This window comes from Betta splendens, chromosome 1, assembly GCF_900634795.4.
Source record: "Betta splendens chromosome 1, fBetSpl5.4, whole genome shotgun sequence".
Lineage (NCBI taxonomy): Eukaryota > Metazoa > Chordata > Actinopteri > Anabantiformes > Osphronemidae > Betta > Betta splendens.
Window position 1 is genome coordinate 7,351,691 of NC_040881.3, and position 27,900 is coordinate 7,379,590.

The 27,900-nt window shown below is 45.3% G+C and overlaps 3 protein-coding genes across 6 annotated transcripts; 1 reads left to right on the top strand and 2 right to left on the bottom strand.

Annotated features, from left to right (window-relative positions):
* Nucleotides 1-101: 101 nt before the first annotated feature.
* Nucleotides 102-1,583, bottom strand: ndufb6 (NADH:ubiquinone oxidoreductase subunit B). Of its 3 annotated transcripts, none has more exons than XM_029148989.2 (4): nt 1,301-1,583; nt 923-941; nt 461-505; nt 102-252 (listed from the first exon to the last, which is right to left on the bottom strand). In XM_029148989.2, the coding sequence occupies exons 1-4, from the start codon at nt 1,478-1,480 to the stop codon at nt 248-250; spliced, it is 249 nt and encodes an 82-aa protein (XP_029004822.1). In that variant the 5' UTR covers nt 1,481-1,583; the 3' UTR covers nt 102-247. The 3 variants fall into 3 exon arrangements, with proteins under 3 accessions (XP_029004822.1, XP_029004812.1, XP_055369281.1); XM_029148979.3 differs by having other exon boundaries at nt 852-941; nt 1,301-1,578; XM_055513306.1 differs by lacking the exon at nt 461-505 and having other exon boundaries at nt 852-941; nt 1,301-1,580.
* A 1,018-nt stretch (nt 1,584-2,601) lies between these two features.
* LOC114852617 (PRELI domain-containing protein 1, mitochondrial-like) lies at nt 2,602-9,041 on the top strand. Of its 2 annotated transcripts, none has more exons than XM_029145133.3 (6): nt 2,602-2,760; nt 3,247-3,453; nt 3,544-3,769; nt 4,402-4,515; nt 4,912-5,057; nt 6,969-9,041. In XM_029145133.3, the coding sequence occupies exons 2-6, from the start codon at nt 3,362-3,364 to the stop codon at nt 7,138-7,140; spliced, it is 750 nt and encodes a 249-aa protein (XP_029000966.1). In that variant the 5' UTR covers nt 2,602-2,760; nt 3,247-3,361; the 3' UTR covers nt 7,141-9,041. The 2 variants fall into 2 exon arrangements, with proteins under 2 accessions (XP_029000966.1, XP_029000975.1); XM_029145142.3 differs by having other exon boundaries at nt 4,912-4,990.
* On the bottom strand, nt 8,640-27,892 carry mxd4 (MAX dimerization protein 4). The gene is made up of 6 exons (XM_029145155.3): nt 27,668-27,892; nt 26,989-27,088; nt 24,267-24,296; nt 15,009-15,123; nt 14,069-14,231; nt 8,640-13,238 (listed from the first exon to the last, which is right to left on the bottom strand). The coding sequence occupies exons 1-6, from the start codon at nt 27,729-27,731 to the stop codon at nt 13,078-13,080; spliced, it is 633 nt and encodes a 210-aa protein (XP_029000988.1). The 5' UTR covers nt 27,732-27,892; the 3' UTR covers nt 8,640-13,077.
* Nucleotides 27,893-27,900: the final 8 nt, after the last annotated feature.

A 27,900-nucleotide genomic window follows, 5' to 3' on the forward strand; every position in this document is an offset into this window, starting at 1 on the left:
GCCTTGAAACCTGCAGTGTTTTCTCTGGATACTTCATACAGACCAGTCGCCAATAATGTAAAATAAAACAATCAATCGTGGTTAAAAAATACAAATTAAAACTTAGTCACATATTTTAATGGAATATACAGCTTTTTTTTTTACCACAATCTGAATTATTTCATTCATATTTCAAATATTTCATCTTTAGTGATGACCATGGGTCTCAGGGAGATCTGGAACAACTTCGCCTGTCTCCAGAATGGTGTCACCCTGAGCACAAAAACAAAACAAAAACTTTTTTAAAATAATTTTTTATCCACTTACCCTTTGTCATGATGTCTCAAAAACCATTATAGGACAACGTTATGTTTGTATGGAATCAAACTTGACACTTCGATTCAACTATGGCTGTTTCAGAAAAGCTTTTCACTGTAATGCATACAAAAAGGTTCAGTATAATAAAAAAAGTTACACTTACTGGGAACAGCCTGGGCTTCACTACCACAATGCCATATGGCCTTTGCTGTAAATTACAATGGTAGATATGTATTATGCTCTATGACTTATGCATTGACACATAACTGAATTTTCAATTTATAAACTAAAGCTAAATGCTGAAAAACAGATTTTAAAAAAATCATTTACATTTATCATTATAAAGTTGTTCTAAGTCTGGAAGTCAATCTATTTTTGTTACGTTAAGTGAATTAACACTTTAGATAATTAGGAAAATAAGGAATTTGGCTCATTTCTATTAGAGACAAACAATATTCAATACAAATTACATGCATTACATAATCAGAACATTACAGAGTGCAATTGTACATGGTTTGGTTCTACAAAAATCATAAATATTGCAGTTGACTTACAGAAATATGATATTTCATACAGTAGTAAATAATCCAAGTAGGTATTAAAAGTGCCAGTGTGCAAACTCCACCTTTGTATGCTTTGTAGGTCTGTAAGGACATAGACAACACAGGCATGTAAAATTAAGAGAAACAGAGAAATCACACAATTGGTGTGTAGCGATTCGTTAGTGTTGACTGAGACAGCCTGTTCGCCAGGTTCTTCTTGCAACAACACACTAGTAATTATACAATATCAGTTTATTACTAATATTATATAAAATTGGTCATGTGGGTTAGCATTAGCTCCTGTAGCTCAGCTGTAGCTCCAAGTCCTCATAGCTTTAACAAAACGGAAGCTTCACAGCTATAAAGACCCAATTCTGATATTCTGCAAGTAACTATATTATTGACACGTATGATTGTTGTTGTTGTGGCATGCTAGCATTAGCAATACTATAAGGACTCACGTAAAGCCTCCACAGGCTCTTAGGCTTCAAAAAGCCGTCCCAAAATTTTGCGACAGGGCCAAGAGGCTCCGGCGGCACCACGGGCTCCCTTGGGCTGAGCTCCTGGTCCTTGAGCCACTGCCTTCGAAGCTTTATCAGCTGCCCGTAGCGAAGTTTCTCATCTGGCGTGTAACCAGACATTGTCTATTTCTAGATTTTCAACCTCGAACACCTACAATGACACCACGGAGGACACTTCCCTTCGCAAGCAAGTGCACCACCGAAGAAGACAGAGAGCCAACGTCACCAAGTGGAACTCTTTAAACGGTGTTTTGGGGCGACACCTACTGCTCCGGAGGATGAATAACCACAACATATGTTTATGCTCATATTTGGAATTAACAGCTTTATTGAATAGCGACAACATAAAGGTGCTGTGAGAAAAGTAACAGAGCCTGTAAGTGCTTCATACATCACTATATGGAAGTCTAATTTGTATACAACCTTATACACTATATACAGTGTATACACAGGACTTTAAGACCAGGTATTCCACTAGAGGGCAAAACCACAACAATGGTAAAACAGAGAGCAACAGGCCTTTAGAGACCCCATGAAGTTTACACTTCAACCTTTGTTTTAATGCACACCACAGCCTGTGAAATTAGTCCAGCATGTTTCCAAGAATGTCAATTAAGGTTATCAGGGAGGGAGGCTCTAAAGAAGGTGTTGTAGCCGTTTACTTAAACAATGTGAGTTTATTGCAATTGGTCTGGTTTATTTGGCTGACTAGCATCTGTGTCCAGCAGGTCTCATGCATTGCAGGGTGTTTACAAATTACAAATTGTGGGCATGATCCTCTAGATAAAACTTTACTTGGGTACTAATAGATGCTCGCTAATAATATGAGACAGTGCTTAGATATAGTGCAGTCTAACAAATTGGACATTGTTCCTACTGAGTTGAAGAATGATGACATTAATTTCTGTGGCATAATCATTTACATTACTTTTATTCTCATCAGATTTCACTTGAAGAACTTGTACTTGTCCATTTTACCACACATAGTAATACAAAACGCTTTTACTTGATTTTCCTTAATGGACATTTGGAGGCATTGACCACCTGCACCTGATGAAGTCTTTCTTCTAATCTTAGCTAAAAATTAAAATCAAATGGGTCTGGCCAACATTTCATATCAAAGCAATATTATTTCTACATTTATTTCATGAATTAGTATGTACTATCCGTACATCACGTACATTCTTTTACGATTTTAAACTCTTTATCTTATTTTGAAATAATTTCATGTTAAATAATAATACTTTACTTTGAAATGTTGTCCGGAAGTATTAATCTAATACTGTCTCAGCACTCTTGTCTCGTGCCTCTCACATTTAGCATTAAGGATGCTAGCTAACGGTAGCTAATTTATTGGTCAGGGCGCAAGAAACAGGCCCTCTCATTAGCGGCGACTTCAGGTATGTTTCAGAGTGCTCGTTTCCTGAAAGCCAAGACCATTCAGCTATAGTTAACGCTAGCCCAAACTCTAGCTAGCTAGCTAGCTAGCTAACGTTACTCACCTACTGTGCCGCTGTGCTAAGCTAGCTGTCAACGCCAGTCAAACATATATCACTAACTTCAAGCTCTCTATCCGTCACGCTGTCTCTATTAACAGTTGAACGTTTAAACTGGTTGTTGTTGCAAATATTATTTATTACGATAAATTCTCAGCTGTCCAGAAAAGTAACACCTTGTTATGAACAAGGGAAGTCAGTGAGTAAAGGACAAGCCACAACCTCGTATGTGTTACAGTAATGTTGAGACACGTAATGTTATTATGGAACAACAAAGTAAAGATAGAAAATATTACCTTTATATGCAGAAACGCTAAACCAAATGTAAATACTGTATTGCAATGTATGTACATTTGCACACACTGTGACTATGCTATATTCACTTTGCAGGACTGCATAAGATTTTGGATGGAGTCAGCGTCCAAGTTTTCACTGTCTGGTGTAGGCACAGCAAGGCACCTCAGGGTTTGGGCTTTAAGCCATCCAGCTTATCGACAGGAGAAGGATGGTCAAGTACTTCTGCAATAACACTGACATCAGGAGTGCATGGGACCATGTTGTCTCTGCTTTTTGGCAGAGGTACCCTAACCCATTCAGGTATTATCCTATCATAGAGCCAGCCTCTTCAAGCTGAACGGAAACCTGGAGGTTAATAGACTCATCCGGCTGTTTTTTTCTGTCATTCAGCACCCATGTTCTCACGGAGGATGTTGTGTATCGGGAGGTAACTGTGGACCACCGGCTTCTCACCCGGCGCCTCCTGAAAAAGACAAACCGACTCCCTCGATGGGCAGAGCGGTTCTTCCCTGCTGGCATGTCTCGATCTGTGTATATCGTCGAGGACTCCATCGTGGATCCTGTCAACAGGAGCCTGACCACCTATACCTGGAACCTCAACCACACAACTCTAATGGTGAAGAGTTAGTTAGTTTATTTTGTTGTTGTCTTATTTAATTTACTGTGATATATTTAGTGCTGGTTTCTTGAAAGCATCTTTAAAAAATCTTTGTTAGTGAGTTTAAATTAAGATTTTATCTACTGTATGACAGAAACTTGAACTGTTTTTTTTCTCTTGAATTATGAATATTATGAATTTTTTGTAAATTAATTATTTATGAAACCTAGTTTGTGTAGATCTCTAGTTACAGTTGTCACCTTGCTGATGAGATAAGAGAGTACAGGGGCTTTGTTCTGGTGTCTAGCCACAAAACCTAGTTCAGTTTAACAGGGACGATACAACATTTGATCAAAATGGTTTCAGTTCAAGTCCATCATCAGTGTTACATTTATAAAACAGAGAATTATAAATATCGCTTTATTTCTTCATGTTCTGTTTCAGTAGGTCAAATAACATTTCACAACTAAAAAAAAAAATACAGTTCAAATGCAGCACTACATCCAAATTTAGATTTATTTATTTCTTTTATTATTTTGAAAATAGAACACAAGAAGCCATTTGTCATTTATTCATTTACTTCTATTATTTGAAATAGCTTCAAAAGTTCCACAGCTTTAACCAGCTGTTATTTCTTTGTTTGATATTAGTCAGTTGAAGAACGTTGTATTTTCCAAGACTCAGTGGAGCAGCCTGCCACCACACAGCTGAAACGGGAAGCATGGATATCCTCGGGTGTCTATGGCTTTTCCAGACCTATTCAGGTACATTTATCATACTTCTACAGTAACTATTCTGAAGGTAACACATATTGGAGCAGTTTAATGTAATGAGACCAAATGAGACATTATGTACCCTTACCTAAGTTAGATGGGAATTATTAGGAATAGACAAAATTCACATGAAGAGAGTGACGAACAATGTTGTATTTTTCAGGTCTTTGTTTTGATTTTTAGGTCATGATGGGGCAGCAGAGCCGTGGGAGCATGAATGATCAGTGAATTCCAAAAATATGTCCGTTTTATAGGGTTTTTTTTAGATGTGGAAGATACCAGCTTGTTTTTTCTAAATCCCCAGAGGGACGCAGCAACGCTTGGTAAAGTGCTATTTTGCAGTCTCCTCCTCCATGTAAAATAACTTCCTCTTGTGTCCTTTCTCAGGAGTTTGGATTGGCCCGCTTTAAGAGCAACCAGGTGAAGTCCATGAAAGGACTGGAATATGCGCTGTCGAACCTACAGGGTATGTGCACTTCAGCAGCAGAAATGGAGGAAAAGTGCAAGGAAAAGAAAAGAGGGAAACAAAACAGGTTATTTTTAACTATTGCTGTTTCTAGAAAGGAGAAAACAAAACAGGGAAGTTTCTCAAAAATAGGCCTGTGAATCAGTCTCCTTATATTTATTCAGCTTTATTGACGAAAGTATGTCTGCGATTACGTTACATGAAGCACTCGTGCCTTGTTTGGCACCAGGGCCTGTGTTGTGCTGATGCAGCGTACTGTTGTCTGAAAGGCCTTTTCTACCATTGTTGTGATTTTGTCCCACTGCTCCTTTTGTTGATGGTACTGCAGGGATTGGCATCAGGCTGAGCGTTGTGGTAAGTATTGTAGCAGTGGGGCATCCATCTGCCATCCCAGGCCTTTGCCTGGGGTGGTCATGTGAGGCTCATTTGGCATCACAGTAGTGTGTGTAGCTGGGGTAGTGACTTACTTCCCTTGTGTATTGTCTAGAGACACTCCGTAATAATGCTGTAAATCATAGAGTAGAATCTGTTGACTAGTGAAACTAGGCCAAGCGACTCAAACGTTAACCTAGTGTCAATATTGAACCAGTGTAGTCAACTCTAATATTGTACTAATGATCCTTGACTCATGACATATAGTACAAGGAAACTTAGACTTTTTGTGCCTTGTAACAGTTTGAGGCACAGTGCTCATGTTCTACTATAGATGAACAAGAAGAAGGACTTCTACTTTAATGCTTACTTTTCTCTGATCTCTTGACCCATTATAGACTTGTGCATAGATAAAAAAAATAACTATAAAAACTATATATTAGTTTTGAGAGGGGCTTAAATTTTTTTTAGGAGCTCAGAAATGGAATAAAAAGAAATCTGAGGCGTTGAAGTGGTGCTTATACGTGTACACATTTATGCCTCAGGCTTGTTTGTGAATAAATCACAGTCTTTAGGTCTTTAAAAAGTCTTAAATGTCTTCAATTACATTCTCTAAATGTCAGGGCTTTTAGTTTAGTCTTTAATTTCTATGTATGTGTCTTAACTTGAACTTTTCTGGTTGCATCATTTCGACTTTCATGTCATTTGTGAGCATCAAAACCAGACTTGACATGAGTTGATATCCTCTGACATGTAGTCTCGGATCACCTGGTTTACCACAGCACAGACATCTGGTAATTTTAAAAGTCCAGCATCTGCTTTTAAAATTTGTTTGTTTAGGTAGAATTAGTTAATGTACTGTAGTAAACAGCACAACACAGACTGAGGGAAATACGTGTCTCTTACTAACATCATGAAAGTTCCTATGATATATTTGAACTCCTCTCTCCGGTGCTTTTAATAAAGCAGTAAATGGTTTCACATCCAGCAATACTATTCAGTCCTTGTCCTTTCTGCAAGGTCTGCTGCTTTGTGTATCAGGCATGTGAAGTGAAGGAAGCAGCTCGTCTCTGGTCTCTTTCCATTGCTTCCTTAGACCGCTGTTGTACTATGACTCCGGTTGTTCTCACATGAGGTGCTTTAAGTTTTAGGGTTCACAGCGAGATAAGACACAAATAGGACCTCTTGTCATCTATTGAATACACTTTTGAGTAATTCACATGAAGTCACTGGATATAGCACCATTCTGGAAACCATTCAACACAGCATCAGAAAGGGAGCAGAAAGACGCATATTAGATTGTATATAATTGTAAAATGAGCCAGTATTTTATTGTTTGGCTGATTCTTACGTCAGGACTATTTGTACAAATGATTATTTCCCTTCAAATGTAACCAGGGCCAGAAAAGAACGCGTAATAAGACCAGCTGTAAAATATTTTTAACTAAGAGCAGTGTGAGGCTTCCTCTCACACATCACAGCCAAATATCCAACGTACAGCGTTTGTTTCCATAAATGTGACAAAGCTCTAATGAACTCTCAACAACTGAAATATAGATGGTATTAATTAAGTTGTGTTCTTTCTGTACCCACTCTGATGTTGCAGGAGAGGCGCCCCAGCGGCTGCTCAGGGACACGGTGAAGGATGCGTCAGAGAAGGCCAGAGAGGCAGCCAAGAGCCTGGCTTCAGCTGCTACTGTGCCCAAGAAGCCCCAGCAGTACGTCTGACCGGACCACACGTGAAGTACTGTACAGGTGACATCAACTCGACACAGTGACTTTGGATCATTTAGAATCACTAGATTCGTGATATGCCGGCATGTCACCAATCACCACGCAGCTGTCAGCTCAGCCCTGTCCTCTACACTTTGACTTTGACTTTTTCATTTCAGCATTCAGCTCGGTGTCCTGTCCCGCTGTCATTTGTCTTTCATGCTGAAATCTCATCTTTATGAATCTGTGGGGAATAGCAGTAATCTGATGCTGTAACTATACCAGATGAAAAGCATCTAGTGTTAGAAGGCTGTAATGTATAGCTCAAAATTATTGGGTCAATTAAAAAAAAATGAAATTTGAACAGATTTTATAATGTGAAACTGCACAGAATTACTGTTTTAAATTATTGAGGAATCCGGGAAGCGTTTTATTTTTTATTTTTTGCAATATTTATATGGACAGTGTTGGTCACTAACTCAAATACAACTTAAAATATTCAGTGAATGTTGGAAAAATGTGAACTCAAAGGTTAATTATATCCAAAGAAGCTGAGTCATATAACTTGACTAATAACTGACAATGTTGGCTGTTTACAAGAAGCACCTGCTGCTGATCTATGCCTTGGAAAATGTTTTTGAAGTGATAAAACAGTTTAATGTTGGATTTAGTTGATCCATCTTTACATATGGACGAATCAGTAACAGCTTTCCCCTGATGAAGATATTTCTGTAGGCACAGGCCAGAGCGATGTGAGGTGCAAAACAATCCATATTAGCAACTTGCGTTTAAAGGAAAACGTAAAGCAGCTCTTCTTGCTGCTCAAATGTCCTTATGATTTATTTTTTCTCATTCGTCATAAATAGCTTGAAACTACACAGTTCTAGAGTCAACGCAATATATTCAGTCATTGCACCTAAATAAAAGTGTTAGTGTAAACACTATTGAATTATAACTGCTAGCACCAAAATGACTTGCATTAAAAAGGACAATGAGCAGTTTCCCACTATTTAATGTTAATGCCTGTTAACTGTATAAAGGCTTAATTAGTAACTATGTGATTGCATTCCATTTAAGGTGGAATTGACTGATTTTCTGTTGCGAAACTTGAATTGTAGCAAACCTAATTCATGTGATTTTCTGTGTTTTGAACAATTGTTTTTAGCATCTATCATTTTTAATATTACTTCATGACTATTTAAAGGCGAAAACGCAAACCTCAGGACTTTCAGGCGATGTTTTTGGATGTTCTGCAACACATCCAAGCCCGTTTTCAGTCCATGTTTGTCTTTGTCACGTTGCGCCTACATAAAATGCGATATGACTGATTCAATCTTGTCTCTGTTGATTTTTTTTTAGTTTTAACATTTCTGTTGCAGAAAGTGAACTCTGATCTTTAAAAAACGAGTTACTTTTTCAGTTTCACAAGTGCATAAACCAAACAGGAAACCCTTGTAACATTTGAACATGTCTACATATACCTGCTGCTTTGTTCAGTAGATGCCCATCTCACTGCTCCGTGTTTTCTCTCAGTACAGTAGGCAATAAAGAGGCATAAGCAGGGTTATTTATAAAATATTTTATAATATAATTAATATTACAATGAGATAATACACAATACCTTCAAGTGTGTGCCAAAATGTAGCCAGCACCAGGTACTCGTGTACACATGTACGCACAAAACAAAAAAGGATCTCGTATAACATCTTCCGAATGCAAATTACATACTTGCTAAAAAGGAACATATTCACAGGTCTCTGGCACAGAACACTCCTTACTCTGCTCAGTATGTTAACCTAAACTAAGTCCCCGTCATCCTCTACTACATCCGCTACCACATCCCAGCCAGCACAGCGTCTGGGTCCTTGGGTTTAAAACTCTGCCGTAAAACAAGATGCATGTTACGAACACGGGCTTAGAGCATTGCCTGATGCACAATAGTAGAAAATGAAGACAAAAAAATAAATAAACAAAGGTTGGAGTCCAGAAAGTAAGAAGCTGTCCTAAAGCCTACAATAAAGATATTTGCCTGGAATTACATAAACATACTCTACACTCTCATACTAATCATTCAACGTGGAAGGTTCAAAAGTGACTGTTTATTTGGCAGGATTAACATCTCATGGAAGTGGTTGTGCTGATTTTGATGAGCACCATTAGTCAGCAGGCTCTGGAGACTTTGGCGTGCAGAAGGCCGTCCTTTGTCGGTGCTTCACCCTGATTTCATCCCTCCCTCACTCTCTGTGCCCGCTGACTTCCCCAAACATCACACTGTGCTTTTGTGCTCTTAGAAAAAAACCCAACACACTGAAGTAAATCTCTGTGCAACAACATGAAAGCAAATGTCTAACCTTGTCTGCACTTGCTCTGAAGTCAAGTTCTTTTTTTCAAACCGAGCCCCCGTCTCTCTGATGACTCTGAAATTGCGCTTTGATCTTAATGGGACTTCAATGAAGAGCCCCTCAAAGTTCTTGACGTGAATGTTATCCTTTTTTGCAATGAGGAATGAACATCTTCTGTTGCCTCTCGAGGGGGTTCAACAATAAAAGCAACTTTATTAATTGGTACAATCTTAGTTTTTTTTTTGTTTTATAAGAAAATAACTTTTTTTCAAGGCACATCATTAAAAGAATTTCCATAAACACTTTCCATCCAGAATTCTAACTAAATGTTACCATATCCTGCCGCTCACTGCAGTTGTGCTATGTACATTTTTCAATGATGCCACTGAAAAATTATAATCTCATATGTGGCCCTCAGCTCAGTCCATTCACTCTGTCCTTAGCTTTCATTTCTCTTTCTAGGAGGTTCTGTGCAAGAGAATAATTTCATGTCGTCAATATGGTTCTCGGAGTTGTTCACTAGACCAACGAACTGAAAATGGACAATTCTGCTACAGACTGTCTTGTACAAATCCTTTGACATGAATGTAAACTCTCAATGACAAAAAACAAACTCTGTCTCGTGTAGGAAATTCTTTTTGACCTCCTGCAGCGGAGGAGAGAGTGCAGATAGGAGGTAAAATTCATCAAAACAAAATGAAAGAGTTGGTCATCAAAACAACGCACCACAGAGTCAAAAGCATGACTACCTGCTTGTCTTAAAAACCCTTCGTCAGAAAGCACAAGATGGTAATATTGCTGTGTCTCAACAGGTCCCCTGATACATGGGTAACACTATTTTTGGGCGAACCACCAGGAGCGGGAAGGATAACACCTTAAGCTGCCATTGATTGTATTATTCTTTTATCACTCCTCTCCCAGTGACTCGCACTTTAACACGCAGTCGACAAACATTTAATAGTAAAATGACAAAAAAAAAGACAAACGCGCCTCAGGCCCAGACGATGTGAACCCCATCGGTGACCTTGGGGTGACTGAAAGCTGCCAAGGGACATTACCAGTGTGTGTTGTTCTTGTTTGTTTGCTCTCCTCGTGACAGGTGGCACTGGCAGACGGGTAGGCAGGAAACATCTGGACAGTGGCTTCTCAGTAGAGACTGAAGGGGGGTTTTGTTTATTTTACTTTTCTTTATTTATAATAAGCTGTTGTCTTCACATGCCCGTGGCTTGTAGAAGTGTTTTGGCATGGCAATGGGTGAAACTGAAGCCTTCAGCCCCGGACAGAGAGCATGAGACTGGGAGGGAGGGGGAGTGTGACCTGAGCAGGGACTGCGGGATAGGGGGGAGGATGAGGGAGGATGAGTGAGGTTGAAGACTCGCCAAGGCACAGAATGACAGCAGGAGTCTCACCCACAGGGAGAAGGGCCAGTGTATCAGCTCCCCTGCCCCCACTCTCCCTTAAACAAGCCTGGCCTCCTGCCCCTCTCTCTTTATATATATATATATATATATCTATATTTATATATGTTTATACTCACTTGGAACATTTAGGAAAATATAATACAAAATTTAATACAAGAAATATAGACTACACTAGCTAATATCACTTTCAGTGATGCGTAGCTTTTGTTGTATGCAGCTTTTTTTGTAGCCTTTTGTAGTTTTTAATTTTTTTGGTCAGACCTGTCAGGTGGGACCGGCCCCTTTTATGTTTTCAAAGTGTTGGCACGCCAAGCTCTAAGGACTGCCACAAACCAAGGCCTAATAGTGCATAAGTCAGGAATAGGTTTGTCTACGTTGGCTTTCAGCAGTGTCTGGAAGCTTTAGAAGAGAAAGAAGTAAATGATTAGTCTTGTTACAGGAATTAAAAGCGGAACAGAATGTGATTAGTTCTCTATGTAAGCTAACATGAAGGCTGCTATAGAGTACAATTCATTTTTTTTCTTGTATATTTTTGTCTTTTCCATCTTCACAGCTTTGACTTGTTAATCACAGCAAAACAAAACAAAAACGCAGACACCCAAGCATTGCTTGAAATAGTAGCAGAGCTGTGGAAAGATGAAAGTTCTGGGTAGATGGCGTTGTGGGCAAAAATAAAGACCCATTAGTGGAAAAAAGGAGGGCTGCTCCATTTTCTGTAGGTCTCACCTCGATTATCACCCACCTGCATCTCCCATAACACCTCACGCTCCAGCAGAGTCATTCAACTCCAAGGAAGCACCTGCCTCTCATGTTTATTGCTACATCAATTTGCTACTGTAAAGGAAAACACAAGATTTTTAATGAATCTTTTAGAAATAGAGTTTTAGTTGTGAGGCAACTCCATGTTCTTTTTTTTTTTTACACATTTGACATAGTAGTCCATCCACACCATGGGGTGGTATAGTGTAGTGGTCAGTAGTGTGGAGTAGTGGTTAGGCAACCCAACCAGAGGGAGACATGAGGGTTTCAACAGTAACTGTACATCTATTTACATTCTTTTATCTCTTCAACAGCTCTGTAACTTTTTCAGTTTGTCTCGTCATTTGGCAACGACGTAATTATGTACAAAAGTTGCTGTTGGGAAAAAAAGTCCAACGTTAGGTCACAGGGTTGCAGAAGCACTGATTCAGATTGAACATGTGTAGAAACGTGGGAAAGTTAAAGCAACAGTTTGATGTTTTTGGGAAATGCACTAATTCACTTTCTCGGCAAAAGTTGCGTGATATAGTTCTCACATCTGTGTGAAGGATGAAGCTACGTAGCGAAGCATAAAGACTGTTCAGCTCGGGTTGTCACTAGAAATGTCTAATATGTGCCTGACTATTTGTTTTTGCCAGCAAGTGGTGACATATTAGTTTTTAGACAAATAAAACAAACACAATTAAACGTGGGCTTTAAAAATGCCGGTAGCATATTGTTAGCATGGACCCAGCTGCTGACTGGAGCTTCATATTAAACACACAGACATGACCAGTCAGCACAATCCCAAAATGTCAAAGTGTTCCTTTGAGCAATGGCCATTTTGCAGCAGTCAAACAAACACTCAAGGTATGATACTGCCTGATGAAAACTTGAGGTCTGGGTGTTGCATATATTGCAGAACAAACAGAAGGGCTTTACCTTTAACAGCACGTATCTAGTGCAAAGCCTTCTGGGTGTATTATTGCCACAAGAGAATGACACACAGCTTATTTTGTTTGTGTGTCTTGAACTCCCTTGCTTGGTTAGTTGCTCCTGCACACACGCACAATGTACACACACACACACACGCACGCACAGTACAAAATCCTGATTAACAAGTCAAAGCTGTCCACTACACCACAGAAGCCACGAAATCTACTCTGCGCTCTTTGAGCCTGCGGCAACGCTGGGTAGGGTTTGTGAGGGCAGTGGGAGGGCAGGGTGCGTCAGGAGGGACGGGTTCAGGTATAATGCAGTAGGACTGAGGTAGGGTCAGTGGTCAGAGGAGTCATGAAGGCTTGAGTGGCATTTCAGCCCTGCATCCCTCCAGGAGAGCCAGGGCTGGGAAACGCGGGAGCCGGATCAGGGTGTACTGCCGTTGAGGATTGAGCCAATGTAGGTAGTGGGGTTCGCAAATAGTCAGAGCAAGTACTGTAGAGTGCGGGCGGGAAAAGACGGGTGAGGAAGCCGGTTGGGACGCGGGTGGCCGGGTGGTGTCCTAACAGTGGTGCAGCTGTAGTCTGTGGGAATGTGAGGCTGTGTAGCTGGTGTCGCTGGAGCTGCTCTGGAGGCTGTAGTGGTCTTCCTCCTCGCCATCGCTGATGCTGTCGATGCTGTCCGCCTCGCCAGGGGTGAACTCCACACCCTCGATGTCCACCTCTGCACACAAACACACACGCCTCCGTTCAGTACTGTTGACCAACAGAGCAACTGTTTATTTTCACCCAAGTGTGGGCATTTATTAGCGAGCCCACTGCTAGTGTGGATTAACCCCGGATTTAGACCGCCATTAACTCTGGGGGGAAAAACAGGCAGATCTTTGAGCTCCCATAGCTGATCCCCTTCTCCATTGATAAACAACTGCATGTGTTTACCTCATCTGGGATTAGTATGCACACAGAGCAGCACGTAAAAATTCACGTTAAGCTCAAACCGAACAAAAAGGTGCGATTCCATCAATCTGAATGCAACAGCAGTGGCAGCTGTTCACCAGAAGGCGGGGACGAGAGCGATGGGAGGCACAATAAGCAGTCTGAATGGTAGGAAAAGGTCAGTCTGTTTCACACGCTGCTGTATTTGACCGATTACTGTTTGTATCTAGGTCATTTCTGCAGTGCAAACATGACAAAGCTGTTAAGCTGCTACAACCTGCGCCCAGTACACAGCCACATGACATGAGCGCTTCCACCATCGGTGGCTGAAGAGGAGGATTTCGTTATCTGCAGGCTGAGGTGTTAACCTTTGACCCCGGGCCATCACCTGGCAAACAAGGCCAGGGCTTATCACAAAGTGGCTTTTCACTTGAAACACAGCCACGTCCCTTCTGTTTTATTTATACAGCATAAAGGGAACATCCAAACAGCTCTGACTGTTTATACGTGGATACGTATAATCACCAGATATACATGAGGCCTCCAGTCCAGTAGAGCTACTGTGTATGGTGCTTGATGTTGTAGTTTATGCTCTGCCACAGGTTGGCGGCGTCCTACCTTGTTCCGAGTCAGTGGAGATGGTGGAGCCCATGCTGTCAGTGCGGATGCGCTCCACGGACCCCGACACAGAGAGCTGCTCCAGGCGGCGTTTGAGGTAGCGATGCTCTCTCTGCAGCTGCTCCTTCATGTTTAAAGCCTTCTTGTCCTGCTCCTCCAGCTTCTGCAGAGGCACAAACACAAATGGCACGAATGAACTGCCACGGATTATCTTTAATTATTACTTTTTAGGAGATACGTGAAATTGCAAACAATATTAGGCTTAAATTATTGCTTTAGCATCTGGGCAGTCCTCACACTGTGCTTGTTTGTAAATTATATACTAAACCCCAACATTAACATGTAACAGGGAAGTGGTTGTTTTGGAAAGTAAAATAGATGTAGTCGCTTGTACAGGTTTGACTCAGCGTAGGATCCGATTTTTTGCACATGAAAGTTTTCAGTGGTGAATCAAAATGAAGTCAAGCACATGTGGTCAACGGGCGAAATGAGAAACACAAGACAGTGTCGAGAATCGACACAGATCGTCTGCGCAGAGAGACATGATAAACAGGAAATGAAGGGTTAAAACTTGCTACGTCTGAATTTTCCATCAACCACACTGTTGGTGCTTGTAAACAGCGAGATCAGTACAGCGCGTCCTACACTGAGCTCACAGTCACTCGTTCTGCTGCACATCTTCTAGACTCTGTGTGTGTGTGTGAGTGTGTGTGAGATGAGACAGAAATGAAGCAAGGGGTGGGCGTCAACGTTCAGTTATCTGCTCTCACACTACATTTAGGAGAAGCTCTTAATTCTGTCAGGATTGAAATGAAATATAACAGCAAGAAACATTGAGGTTGAGAAGCAGCAAATGCCTTTGTGCACTGCAATAAACAAGTAGTCATTTAATCAAGCCATTTTTCTGCTGTTCAGTGACTGATTCCTCTATTTTTAGTACCTTGATGTGCATCTTGGCCCTTTTCAGCAAGCTCAGTGTGGTGTGTCTTGTGCTGTCTGGACCCAAAGGCACCAACTTCTTCAACTGCTCCAAGTACAGCCGCAGTTTGGCACGTCTGCAAGCACACAAGCAAGTGAATCAGCACAGTTCACCAGCAGAACAGAGAAGTGCACAAAGAGGCCAGCCAGAGTTTATCCGCACGGCCCTGAAGGCTGGAAACCACAGCCGCTGCTCGGCAGCCAGTGCGAGCGGCGATGGGCCCGGTACGCGCTCGGTGGGTGCGGCCCTGCAGGACCGGACTCAATGACGTTTGAAGGGTTTCCACGCGTTAGTCTGCCTTAGCGTGTCGTTAGCACACCAGTCAGTTCACAGTCACTGGGTGCAAAACTCATCCACTGACCACAACGAGGAAGCTGCAAGGTTCTGCTGGTTCTGTTGGATCAAGTCAAGATGCATAGGTTGACTCTGTGATGCAGCTCTGGTCTCTGTGTGGACAGAGACTTAATACTGTAGAAACTGTATGTTGGTTCAACGGGCTGCTTTTATCAGGAGATTACCTTCCCTCTCTGTGGTTGCTCCCTTCACATTCGTTCATAAAGGCCTTTCAATCGTCCATTAGTCAAGCGAGCCCATGAAGCGTGTCTTTGTACGGGGCCAGCCTTCCCCCTTTCCCCCTGTTCTGGCTTTTTCTTTTCTGCTAACTCGGGCTGAACGGTAAACAAACAATGCAAGGTCTCCAGTGGCCATCTCCACAACTACAGTCAACCCAATCAGAGAACCGAGCTGCTGGGAGGCTGCTGGACCCACACACAGCTTCCCCTGTCATTTTCAGGAAGGGCGTTGCCTGTGTTTTTACACGGAGCAGGACCCTCTCACTAGCCATCGCTTCCAGCAGCAACCGGACAGGCCCGGTGTCTATACATTACAATCCAAAGCCCTAAATGACAAGTGCATCTTATGGCTGTGCCTATGGAAATGCTGTGGATTCAGTAAAACCCATCTGTGACTCTCCACAGGTGCATTCACAAAAAAAAAGGTCGTGTGAAAGTGCACTCGCTCTGTTCCTTGGTCGCCTCCCAGGGGACACACACATGCACGGAGCCCGTCCAGTGCTCTGCTCCGCCCGGCCAACACCAACACACCCTGCGTCCCACTGGAAAAGACGCGTCTGCTGAGGACAGGGGTGGGGGCCCACCTCCAACCTGCCCCAGCGGAGCCACATGAAGCACCTGGAGTCGAGCCAGGGGGGAACGGGCAGGAAGGAGCTGGGGGTCTGCGGAGGGGAGGGGGGGGGGGGGGGGGGGGTTGTTTTTTGGGTCTGAGCGAGTGGATGACTTTCTCTTGGGCTTTAAAAGGAGCTCTTTGAGTGCAGTGTGCTCAGCTGCACTAGGCAGCGCTCCATACACATCATCCAGAGGGTAACTTGAGCCAATGGGCGACCATCTTGCACCCCGCTCCCTCCCTCCCTCCCTCCCTCCCTCTCCCCCTCCCTCCCTCTCTCTTGTAATGAAAAACAAAAATAAGGCGTTCCCCCCACGAACGCTCCGCTTTCACCCCCAGAAAACTCTGGCATTCTCACTGGCCCATTCATCACGGGCCGCCACCAGCGTGGCCGCCACACGTTTTACCTGCTAGGAATGTGCACGCGCGCACTCTCAGCACATAACGTCAAATCAATGTCTGCACTGTTTGGTGCTGTTTAAGCTTAAAGGATGAACCGCTTTTTTAATTTTATTATTAACCAAATCAAAAGCAGACCACTTGGCACTCAACAACTGCGCTGGAGGCCCCACAAACCCATGTTTTCTGTTAGAATAGTCATAAAATATATTATGGGATGCAACAGCCAATCTGAGGACAGATTTCACTTGTACCCAACAAAGTATTGACACTAAGATATCTGTCTGTAAATATTGACATTTAAATGTGTTGATAGATGGATTTAACCTTTGCAGAGAGTGTAGCTCTTCATTTTACAGTTCCAGCAATTCCACAGTGTCTCAGAATCAACAGGTCTGGGCAGATCCCCCCTGGTGCTGCACACTGTGTCCTTCTGGTGACAGGCTGAAAACCACTTCATGTTTCTGATGCATATCAATAAGACAGGACTTTGGTAGCGCTGGCAGAGTGTCGGACACAGATCCTTCCCATCCGCACGTGTCCTCCTGCAGCGACACAATTGCTGTTTTGCTTCGAGTGTGCACAGCCGCCGCGGAGCGGTGCCGGTGCCCTCCCTCGCTCGTGTTTGTTATTCCTGAGCCAAGCCCCGGTCACGCAATGTTTATCAGATTGTCTCGAAACAGCCGAGCAAAGAGCGGCACCGGCTGAGCGTGATTGCTGGGTCACAGTCTGGTCCACATGGTTCTGAATCACATCACATTTTCCAAGTTGTAAATAGGAAGGTCGCGGTGGGGGACTGTTGCCGTGGCGTCAGCGAAGGGTTAAGACGGGTCTACGTGTGTCAACAAGTTCACAGAGTGCAAAACTGTGATTGTATTTTGCACTAGACATAATGTTCAGTAAAAACAAGCGAAGGTCTGCTGTAACATGAGCTTTAAAAACCTTTTGAGCGCTACTTCAATTCTAGTCTAATTGGAATCTCTGCAACAGCAAAAACAAAACAGTGTGGCTTCTCTGCGGTGGTGGATTTAATAGTAAATCCACAATTTGATTTGCTCGTTCGTCTGCAGGGAAACGACCACCTGACCGTTTTCACGTGCAGCGCACCACGGGATGATCTGTGTCTGATCTCTGGCCTCCCTCCCCCTCCTCCCCCTCCTCCCCCCTGCTCCTCCTCCCTCTCCATCGGAGGCTCGGTGCCAAAACAAAGCCGAGGGTGAGGAGAAAAAAAGGAACGCGCTGCTGAAACTGGAACAAGCTATTTAATCTGCTGACTTAGGCCAAAGTTACTGGGTCCAGATCGGGCCTTTCTTACAGGCCTGCTTGAATTCGGAGAGGATATGTAAAATATCTCATCGAAGGCCGGAGGTGTTTGTACAGCGACCTGTGCACGTTTTGCATATGCATGTCGATGCATATAACGAGATAAAAATAGTGACCGTGATCGGTTTCACTTTGTGCTTCCTGCACGCACACTGTCCTGCTCGCACCGCTTTGTCCCGCTGCCATCCAGGCTCCCGGGTTGCGAACCTATCGACCCACAAAGAGCTGCGGGGCCTGCGAAGTGCAGCCAGTGCAAACAAACGGGCCTTCACCCCTCTCTCGCTGCACTGTTTAATGAGCTCGCTGAAGCCCGGTGCATTCCTCAACCCAGACTCACAGGACCGAAGGGCCCGTCTGGCGCAGGGCCAAACCCACTACGCCGAGGTCAAAGGTCGCCAGAAACACCGCTGCAATGTTTCCTCTCGCGGCTGGAGCTGACTTGGTTTCTGTCTCTTGCTGGGGTTAAGGAACAGAAAGTGAGATGCCAGGCCTCTGGTGTTGTTTTGACGTGAGCTCACGAGACATCGCGGCCTGCTCTGCTCCGCTTTAAGCAGGCGCAGTAATGTAATGAGTTCATCTCAAAGGCCCAGGGCTCAGTTCACAAGGATCTAATCTGTGTTATTTCGGACCGCAAAGATAATTCCTGCTTGCATCTTCTTTACAATTTAGGCTTTTCCTGGACCAAACGTTTCCCAGAGCAGGAGCTGCTTCCTGCTCTGTGATGTAAAGTGAAAGTGGGGCTGCGTTGCGTGAGTGCAGATCTCCACGGTGAGGTGGTGGAACCCGAGGCTGCCAGTGGAGTGGCTCCACATCTGGACGGCAGGTTTCTGCAGAGCACGGAGCAGATGCAAAGGAGTCGGAGGTGGTGAGGGACCCGACCCAGGGACCGGTCGCACAAATGCCACACACACACACACACACACACACACACACACACACACACACACACACACACGAACGAGGCCTTTCAGCAGCACAATTCATCAGCGGGCCGTGCTCTGAACGTGTTTACGTTCAGCAGAGCGCCCTCGAGAAGAGGGTAGAAATACAAGACGGCTCCGAAGCGGCTCACGCTCAGCCGACGGGCTTTGCCTTACACGCCGGGGGGAGACACGCCGGGGGGAGACACGCCGGGGGGAGACGCAGAGGCTTTTATCGCACGGGTGTGAAATGTCATTGGTGCGGGGCGAGCCGTATTTGCGCTCCACGGTGGCCACACCCACCCAGTGTGTGCAGGGACAACTGCGGAGCGAGGCAGACGGAGACAAGTCCCCCATAAACACATTCTCCTGATGGCAGGAACACGGAGCTTGCCCTCACATGATCGGGCTCTCACACGCAAGCAGCAAACAGAAACTTAGACAGCACAACAGCGGCACAGACGGAGGGAGGGCCCTAAATACTCCACTACTGCATGTTTTACTGGTGACTAAACATGAGGAAATGGCACATTTAGCCAGTTTGGTTGCTCAGTTCCTGTAGTAGCATTCCCACAAAACAAACGAGAGCTTCCACAGGGCGTGTAAAAACAATGCCTGCTAATTAGGCTCATTTCATTTTTTTTCTTCTTTCCACGTAGTGAAACAAACCCCCGTATGAGCGCACGGATCATTACAAAATCCCTTCCTCAGCACAGCCAGCTCACGAGTGTCAACACAAAAACAGATGTCAGCCAGCGTTTAAAGAGCGAACAGAGGGAGGCTGCAGGTAAAGGAGGGCGTCCCTGTGCATCTCCAGGATCCTTTCAGTCAAAAGACAGAGCTGGACGTCAGCTGCATCCGTGCACGTTGGACAGACCAGCGGAGACAAGTTCCGCTGATAAACGCATTCCCCTGACACGACAAGCTGTGGTTGTATAATGAAGCCGCGTCAATGATTAACATGGAGGAAGCTTTAACAAGAGATGGTTTTGTGACCCCGATCCACCCACGGACCCCCCCCCTGAACTGCCTCTCCTACTTAGCTCTGCATTCCAGCGTACAGTATGTGTGCATACTCCGCTGACCTGAATTTCAGGCTGCCTGTTCGACTCAGAGCAGCCACGTCCTACGCTGCCGCCCGTCCCTCCCTTCGGCAACGCACAAGAATGTCGTTGCCTTCTCCTCTTCCTCCTCCTCCTCCTCCTCAGGCCAGGGGACGGAGCGTGTCATTCAGTCAACACACTTTCGTTCCGGCTCTCCTCTCACAAACCCCCAGCAAATCGCCCGTCGGTCGTACGCCGTGTATTTATGGGCATCAGCTGCGTTGCAGGCGTGAACCGTGTTTGTAGACACGCGGACCTGGTGCACCTGGGAGCGAGCAGGGGTAATTCTCCTTTAAATGGAGGTCCACATGCTGAGAGGGCAATAGAAGGCAGGGTCCCTACAGCAAACACGGCGCTCCACAGCAGAGCAGCGATCACAGCTGCGTTTGGCCTGAAAGCGCTGAGAAGCTTCTGAGCACCCACTGACCTCTTTCCTTTCACAACATACAGCAGTTAGAACACACACCACCCGAAGCTCTACCTACTGACCACAGGTGATCTTTACCCAGTATTTACTTTAAATTTAGCGAACCCCTCGGGCAAAATGACTGTATGAGGAAATCATTAAAAATCGCGATGAAGATGCATCTTTGATAAATCTACAGTACAGTGTTTTGTTTCAGCGGACTGATTAAATCTTGAACCTGGGTTTCTGTTAAGTATGAACAGTTGCCTTGAAAAAAGTTCAAAAGTTACTTTGGGCTTCAGTGGGCAGATGAAACAAATAAATATAAAAACCTGTTTGGTAATAAAAATAATCTTCAGTTCCTGTTCTACAAATATTTATATGGCAATAAAAAAATCATCATGAAAGGTTTATTACCCCAAGATGACTACAAAACGAACCTGTGATGAGGTCAGGTGTGTGTGTGTGTGTGTGTGTGTGTGTGTGTGTGAAATGACTCCACATCACCACACCAGAGAAATGTAAATGACATTGGCAAAGATTTGAGGAAGCTGAAAGTCAGGCGCCATCATATGAGCATGTGACTTCGACAACTGAAGTGGGAGACATAAACATGTTCCACACTCGAATAAAGGCATTCTTATTCTTAGTCGATGTAGGGGCAACATGGGGCGAATTTAGAATTCTGTTTTTCTGAAGCACCGTGCAAATGAAACCTGACCTTTAAGGCCTACAGTTGAAAATCTTCCTTTAAACCCAGGTTAACAGGCTGGTTAAAGCAGGCCTGTACATAGGATGTGTGCTGGGGGTCCCGGACCCCTCCAGGTCTTAGTCACGCCCCAGAGCTCTGCTCCGACATACACAAGCACACAACTGCAAACCAGAAAGGAATGTCATTTTAAAATCATTGTTGATCCCGTAACAGAAGTCATGGTGTCGTACTGGTTTGACAGGACGTAGCGGACAATCATCCGGAAAGTTATAGAAAAAACAACTGTATAAGCGTAAAATCAGAGGAGAGGTAGATAGGGATGAGATGTGGCAGGAGGATCAGTACAGAATGACAAAGGCCTCGGACTCTCTTCTCCTTACCGCATCACGTTTGTGCTGACTCGGGCATATTCGGGGGCAAAAGACGAGAGCCAGAAAATAAATTACACAAAAGATTGCAACAACAGATGTGGTCTCAGGAGCAAGGTAGACAAAGACTGAGAGAGTAGAGGGGTGAAGCTGCTGTTCCTCCCACTGACACGCTGCCATAACTCACACAGCCTGGTGAGGCCTGTGGCCCCACACACACACACACACACGCACAGACACGCACAGGTGAGCGTCACTGGAGTGGAGAGAGCTCCTCGAAGGCAAATAAGTCGTCCGTCACCGCTGGGAGTCAAGGCACCACAAGACTAAATTTAATTAGAGAGATTAGACTGTGACAAAGGGAACACAGGAGTTTCTGATTCCCTGCCCGTGAAATGTACGCAGACGTAACACAGGAACATGTGTCATGACGGGCGCTGTGTGGGCTCAGAAATGAAACCAAGAGCACCTGACAGTCATCGTGCGTCTGGAGAGACAAAAATAGATCTGTAAATCCTTTTCTCAATTGAGGGAAGCACCGCAAACATACCAGATGCCGGGCGTTAGGCCACCGCTCTCTGATTTCCCGTAAACAGGTGACTTGCAGGGAACAAACACGCCCGTGCTTTTGCAATTGCTCGCGATCGCTAGAGAAAAAGGAAATCTGTGGCGTCAAAGCGCCGTCGCGAGCGCGATCAAGAGCGGCTGGGTTCAGAAATGGGAAGGAAGCCGCGCCATCAGAGGCCGACCACACGGCAGCGTTTGGTTTCACAGAGACACCACGCCGATGCCGCGGCCGCGGCCGCGTCCCGCTCCGGGAGGGGGGGCGGGGTGGACGTGTTCAGATAAGCAGTCCGTCAGGACGGAGCCGGCGGCCGCCCAGACGTCTCACACTGATAAGAGGACACGGGCGTACGCCATGATGAGAGAGCAGCAGCCAGGGAGCAGATGTGCCACACATCGACCCCCATCACCTTTACGGCCCAAGTGGCAGCTCGAGGTCTGGTTAAAAATGGACGCCGGCTGCTTTTATCGCATGCAGCGTTTCCAGAAGAACCCGGATCTGCTGTCGGACGACTGACAATAAATCCTACGGCCTTCCAGCCGTTTCAAAGCCAGATACTCATCACAGTCACCTTGTCTACCTCGTGAACGGCCGCGCACAAGGCCGCCTCTGTGCCGCACCAAACACAACAACAAACAAAGGCGATGAGTCAGGGTTCAGACACCAGCGCCTCCCTGCAGGGCTTCGCTGGGTTTAATGTAACTGATGTACGTTAAACAGGGCTGAGGCTCCAAACTGGTCCCACACTCATTAAACCCGTCTGACAACACAGTGAAGACTTTTGGTTTTCCTATGATTCACCGGTAGTGACATGAACCAACTAAGGACACTGAGGAGGATGGCTGAAACCACTGCACTCTGATATGAGCTATTGTTGGCTTTTACTAATTGTTCAAGCTATGAAATTAGAAATGCTGATAAAAGCCGGCGATAACACATGCTTACGTTTCTGAATTACTGTTGAGAAACTGACTGTTGGTCAACTAGCAAGTTGCTAGTTGCTCAACTGCCCATTAATACACACACACACACACACACACACACACACACACACACACACACACACACGGTATGTTGGCGTAACAGAACTGCAGCCGGAGGCTACAGGTCGAAACAGGGATCAGGACGTAGCGTGTGGATCACAGCGAAACCTCTCACTGCACAGCCCGTCATTACGAATAAGTACCGGTATCATTCAGGGAAATTACCGGTAAATACAGAACAATGATGAAGGGAGTGACATCACACAAGTTATTAATTGTGCATCACGGCGGAAACAGACACAGATGTTTCACAGTCACGACACCGCTCTCGGTAATGACACGTTTCTGGAGACGCCACGGGAAGTGAGCGCGGTGATTAAGGAAGTGTCAGTTTGACTGGACGCCACTTCATTAGCAACCGACCGCACCCTCCCATGGGCCGTGACGTAAGCGCGGTGTCTCAACGTCTGCGGCGCGATCGGCCGGCACCTCTCCTGCGTCGCAGGTCGGGGAGGAACATGCCTTGGCGCGTTCGCCTCCGCCGGCACGCAGCCATTACTCACTCGCCAGCATGTGACTGAAAGCGCCGTCCTGTCGTCGAGGGCGACGCTGTGTCACGCACACGCAGACCGCCACACCCGTCACACCCGTTTGCCCGCGTGCTCACAGGCACATCGGCCACTGTTTGACAGGAAGGGCCTTTTTTTAATGAATCAGCTGGAGAGACCAGCGCGAGAAGCAAAGCGCCTCAGACGGTTCTAGCGCTTCGACGAAGGGTTCTCCTCTGACGCGGCTCGGCTTTGTTGAATCGAAGCGTTTTCCTTCCTGACGTGCTCCTTTTAATCTGTGCAGTCGCTTCCCCTGCTGATGAAGCCAAAACAGACGCTTGTGTCTTGACAAGCGCAAAACAAAACGTACAGTATGTTTGTGAAGTGCGGAGGGGGCAGGAAACAGGCCGCGCGTCTCAGAGAGCTGAGGTTCATCAGCCTGAGCGGGATTATCCCATTACTGACAGGACTCCCCCTCCATACAAGGTAACGAGATTCAGCCATGACATGAAGACAGATCTAATCAACGAGACGCCCCCCTTTGAAATCCGCTTATTGTCCGTTTTCGAGCAGAATTAATCGATTAAGCCTCTGGCTCTTTGAAGACGACCTCTGATCCGCGTTTCTCGATCCACCGAGTTGAAATACGTGACGTCGGCCTTTGGCCGACGCCCGTTCAGTGGTTTGAAGCACATCGGCTGACACCTTACCTGTGTTTCTCCAGCTCGTTGTGGGAGCATCTGAAAGAAAGCAAACACAGAAACAAGGGTGAGAGTCCGAACCGCAGGCAGCACAAATACTACGCAGGCGTCAAACTACGAGGCGTGAGCGTTGGGAGAGGCCGCAGGGAATGATCCCACGGTGCGAGGCTGGGTGCGCGAGCGTCTCGATCTAAACGGGAGACAGATTAAAGCAGGGAGTCGCAAGGATGAAACCAAGAAATGGCAGATCTGAGCATCAGTCGGAAAATGTGTGTCAGGAGATCAAAGAAAGGCCTGAAGTCGTGTCAGCGCTTTCACTTCTCGCTGCCTCCAGGTGGCTCTGGGACGTCTGAACGATGTCGCTGCTGCGCGGCAGCGTCGTATTTGGTGAATTAAGGGCATCGACGTGCGGAGGCGCTCGGTGGCGCGTTCTGGAAATAGAGATCGACGACAAACAGCGAAAAGACGAGCCGCGGGGGCCGACGGGTCCGCGCGGACGCACATCTGGAGGCTCGGACGCCGCAGGATGCCTGGGCGTGTGGGGAGGAGAGTCCCTATTGTGATGTGCGCGTGAGACAGGCCCTCCGTTCATGAGCGCGTCGCGGCGACCGTGGCAACGACGACAACAACAACAACCGCGGCAAAAGCGCCAGACTGACAACAAGCCTTTTCAGATGTCCCACTGTCTGAGGGCCCTTGTGCTGGCGAAGCAGCGGTTCCCACAGCTGCGCTGGAGGAGGTGGAGGCCTCTGCCCCCCAACACCCCCCCCCCCACACACACACACACACACACACATCCAGGGAGGAGCACAGGATGTTGAACTGCCACTAATAACCTGATCCAAACGGCAGACAAAGAGCTTTATTCTATCACCGAGGAAGTTGTGCTAGTCAAACCGGCCTGATTTGGGGAAACGTCTCAGTCAAAGTACGGGGCATGACCAGGAAGTCGTTTCAAAGGCGGCGATCACACACCTTTAAAAGTTGTGTAAAAGCATGCAGAGGGCCGCGTGACGTCAAACAAGCTGCCATGAGGCCGGAATTCACTAAATGACGTTTTTACATCTTGTACACGTGCAACGCTGTTAAAGCTCGGTCTTCTCTGCCAGTATATTTCTGGATAAACAGACATCTGACGCAGGAAACACTCCCGGGAGGGAATACAAGTCCAGATCTCACTCGTTTTGATGAAACAACAGTCTAGAAGCAAGGAAAGTCCATGTGGCTTCTTACGCTCTGCGTTCACAAATAGACTCAGCTGAGTTACTATTTTTTTCTCACACGCCATTGCAAAACAGGTCATCTGTTTAAATTGCAGATTCAATCCCGATATTAAAAACCATAAGAGCGACTGTTCCTTCTACAAAGGAGGCTTTGTGCTTTTTTAACTAACAGAGGGGCTTCTGTTAAAGCCAAAACGTGGTGTCAGATCCCAACGTGTTTTTACTTCGCTACCATCCAGTATCCTGTTGATGGCGAAAAAACAGGTAGGTGAGTATAAAAAGGAGCTGGGGAATTTGGAAAAGCAGGTCTGGTGCACGACGCTCAGTGTGTCTGTGTCTGCTGGAGCCACCACACCCACCTGCCACATCCTCACCCACACATTCACCTGGAGTATGCAAATAATAGTTGGTAGGAATGTGAAAAAGTCCTCATTCAGACGGATACATCAATACAATCACCTCCATCCCGTCCAAAATATACACCTACGAAAGGAATGCAATCACAATAGTAGCACTACAAGTTGGTGTACTGTACAGTACACGCAATTACATAACTTTGAGATTCGCTAGTGGAGAAATCGGGCTCGCTGGGCTTCCTTAAATGAACATTAGCCAACAGGAAATGGTTTTTTTTCTTTATACTTTATCAGAACTTGATGGTCAAGTGTTCTGGGGAATGACATTTTACTGATGAAAACACATCCAGGAAATGTTTCATGAGAATACAAATTTCACGTGCCACCGTCAGATTGTGCTCTGATCAAATGATCATATTTTATGGGGAAGGCAGTAGATCACTTTTTGTGGGCCCAACCACACTGTCTGGGTTCTGTTTGCTGCCTCTTCTCTGAGCCGGATTCTGTTTTCAGTATAACTATATTTCTATGCTTCTTTTAAGTAGGTTCATTTTGTTGTTATTTGGTGATATGCAAATGAACTGAACTAGACCTGCAGACGTTTAAATGGCCTTTAACCTGTTGTAAGTGAGTTGGACTAAAGTGAAAATGAAACCTTCTTATGCAACGCAGGGCGTTTTTAGCACATAAGCGATACTGTTGATTGATACCAGAATGAAAACCAATCGATATTATCGTGAGTGGAGAGGACATTGACTTTAACTTCCTAAAACACACTCACTTACGCGGGTCACGTTAACCACATAAAACAACAGAAACGACGCATGAAGACGGCGCAGGTGAAAGCGCGACGGGCAGAAATGAAAGGTTACGTGCGTGTCGCGCGTGGGGCGGGGTGTTTTAGAGGCGTGCGTGTGAAGTGGGAGCGCGGAGCAGCGGAGTTGACAGTGTACGCGTGGCAGTGTTTATTGCACGGACCAAAACAGAGAGCCCAGCCCAGGCGGAGAGAGAGAGAGAGAGAGAGAGAGAGAGAGAGAGAGAGAGGCGGCAGAGGGTGCGTGAACGCAGCTCTCCTCCCGACGTGCGTGCAAGCGCGTGTTTCCATGCGATCACATGGAGACAAACAAACAAACAAGCGGCCCACATATTTACCTATTGTTCTGAGTTTTTCTGGATATTGGCGAGACTTTCGTCTTCTTTCTGGAGAAGTCGTTACTGTACGGTAGCACCGACGCATAGCCGTGCTCTGCCTCTGTTGACACAGAAAATAGAAATGAAATTGAATGAAGTTCATTTGCTGTGTTGTCATGAGCAGTCGATGAGTCATTTGTGGAAACTGTAAAATAGCCTCAAAGTAAATGCAATTTCGAGAGGAACCAAACGTGATCGATTGACACTCTAATCGTTTCCAAGACACACATAATGCACAGCATAACCTTCAGCTGGGTTTTCAATTACTATTATTACAACAGGACCGTTTACATGATTTCTCCGGTATCTGTGATCATGATACTGGCTATTATTCTCAATGCCATGCATTTTCCTACACTCCGAGCACACACTGAATGCATCTTACAGTAGAAATAATCATCACGGATCATAAATGCCATGAAATCCATCAAATATTGAATTGCATCGCTGCTGTTGTAGCACACAGGCTGCTGCCCATCGCCCGGTCTACGTTCCATTGTCTGTAAAGTGACATCATACCTGCACTATGGCAGCGCACGTCAAAACTTTACAAAAGACAAACTGTTGTAATAAACGATCTATTCCATTATCGGTCGCTAGCGTAGAAATGTTGACAACTTGTCAGATTAGCTGGAAATACCTCGGTCTCTTCTTTCCAAGTACTCTGCAGCCTCCAGCAGAATTAAAAGAGAATTAAGTTCCATCTTGTTGTTGTTTCGTTATCAAAAATAGAAACAGTCTATATACACAACTGTACAAGTCATAAAATAATGGAATGGAAATTTTTAAAAGGTGTTTCAGACCGATGTGTGTGCGCTCCTATATTCAGTTCTGAGTCTTAGTGACTCCAACTACAGTATCAATAGCACCTAA

Excerpts from the sequence above, each read along its gene's own strand:
- mxd4 (XM_029145155.3), bottom strand. The coding sequence starts at position 27,731 with ATGGAACTTAATTCTCTTTTAATTCTGCTGGAGGCTGCAGAGTACTTG. Across the intron at positions 24,297-26,988 it reads AGAAAAACTCAGAACAATAG|ATGCTCCCACAACGAGCTGG; the intron begins GTAAATATGTGG and ends GCTTTCTTTCAG. Across the intron at positions 15,124-24,266 it reads AACGAGCTGGAGAAACACAG|ACGTGCCAAACTGCGGCTGT; the intron begins GTAAGGTGTCAG and ends GTGTGCTTGCAG.
- ndufb6 (XM_029148979.3), bottom strand. The coding sequence starts at position 1,480 with ATGTCTGGTTACACGCCAGATGAGAAACTTCGCTACGGGCAGCTGATA. Across the intron at positions 942-1,300 it reads AGAGCCTGTGGAGGCTTTAC|ACCTACAAAGCATACAAAGG; the intron begins GTGAGTCCTTAT and ends ATGTCCTTACAG. Across the intron at positions 506-851 it reads GTATGAAATATCATATTTCT|CAAAGGCCATATGGCATTGT; the intron begins GTAAGTCAACTG and ends TGTAATTTACAG.
- LOC114852617 (XM_029145133.3), top strand. The coding sequence starts at position 3,362 with ATGGTCAAGTACTTCTGCAATAACACTGACATCAGGAGTGCATGGGAC. Across the intron at positions 3,770-4,401 it reads TCAACCACACAACTCTAATG|TCAGTTGAAGAACGTTGTAT; the intron begins GTGAAGAGTTAG and ends GTTTGATATTAG. Across the intron at positions 4,516-4,911 it reads GCTTTTCCAGACCTATTCAG|GAGTTTGGATTGGCCCGCTT; the intron begins GTACATTTATCA and ends GTCCTTTCTCAG.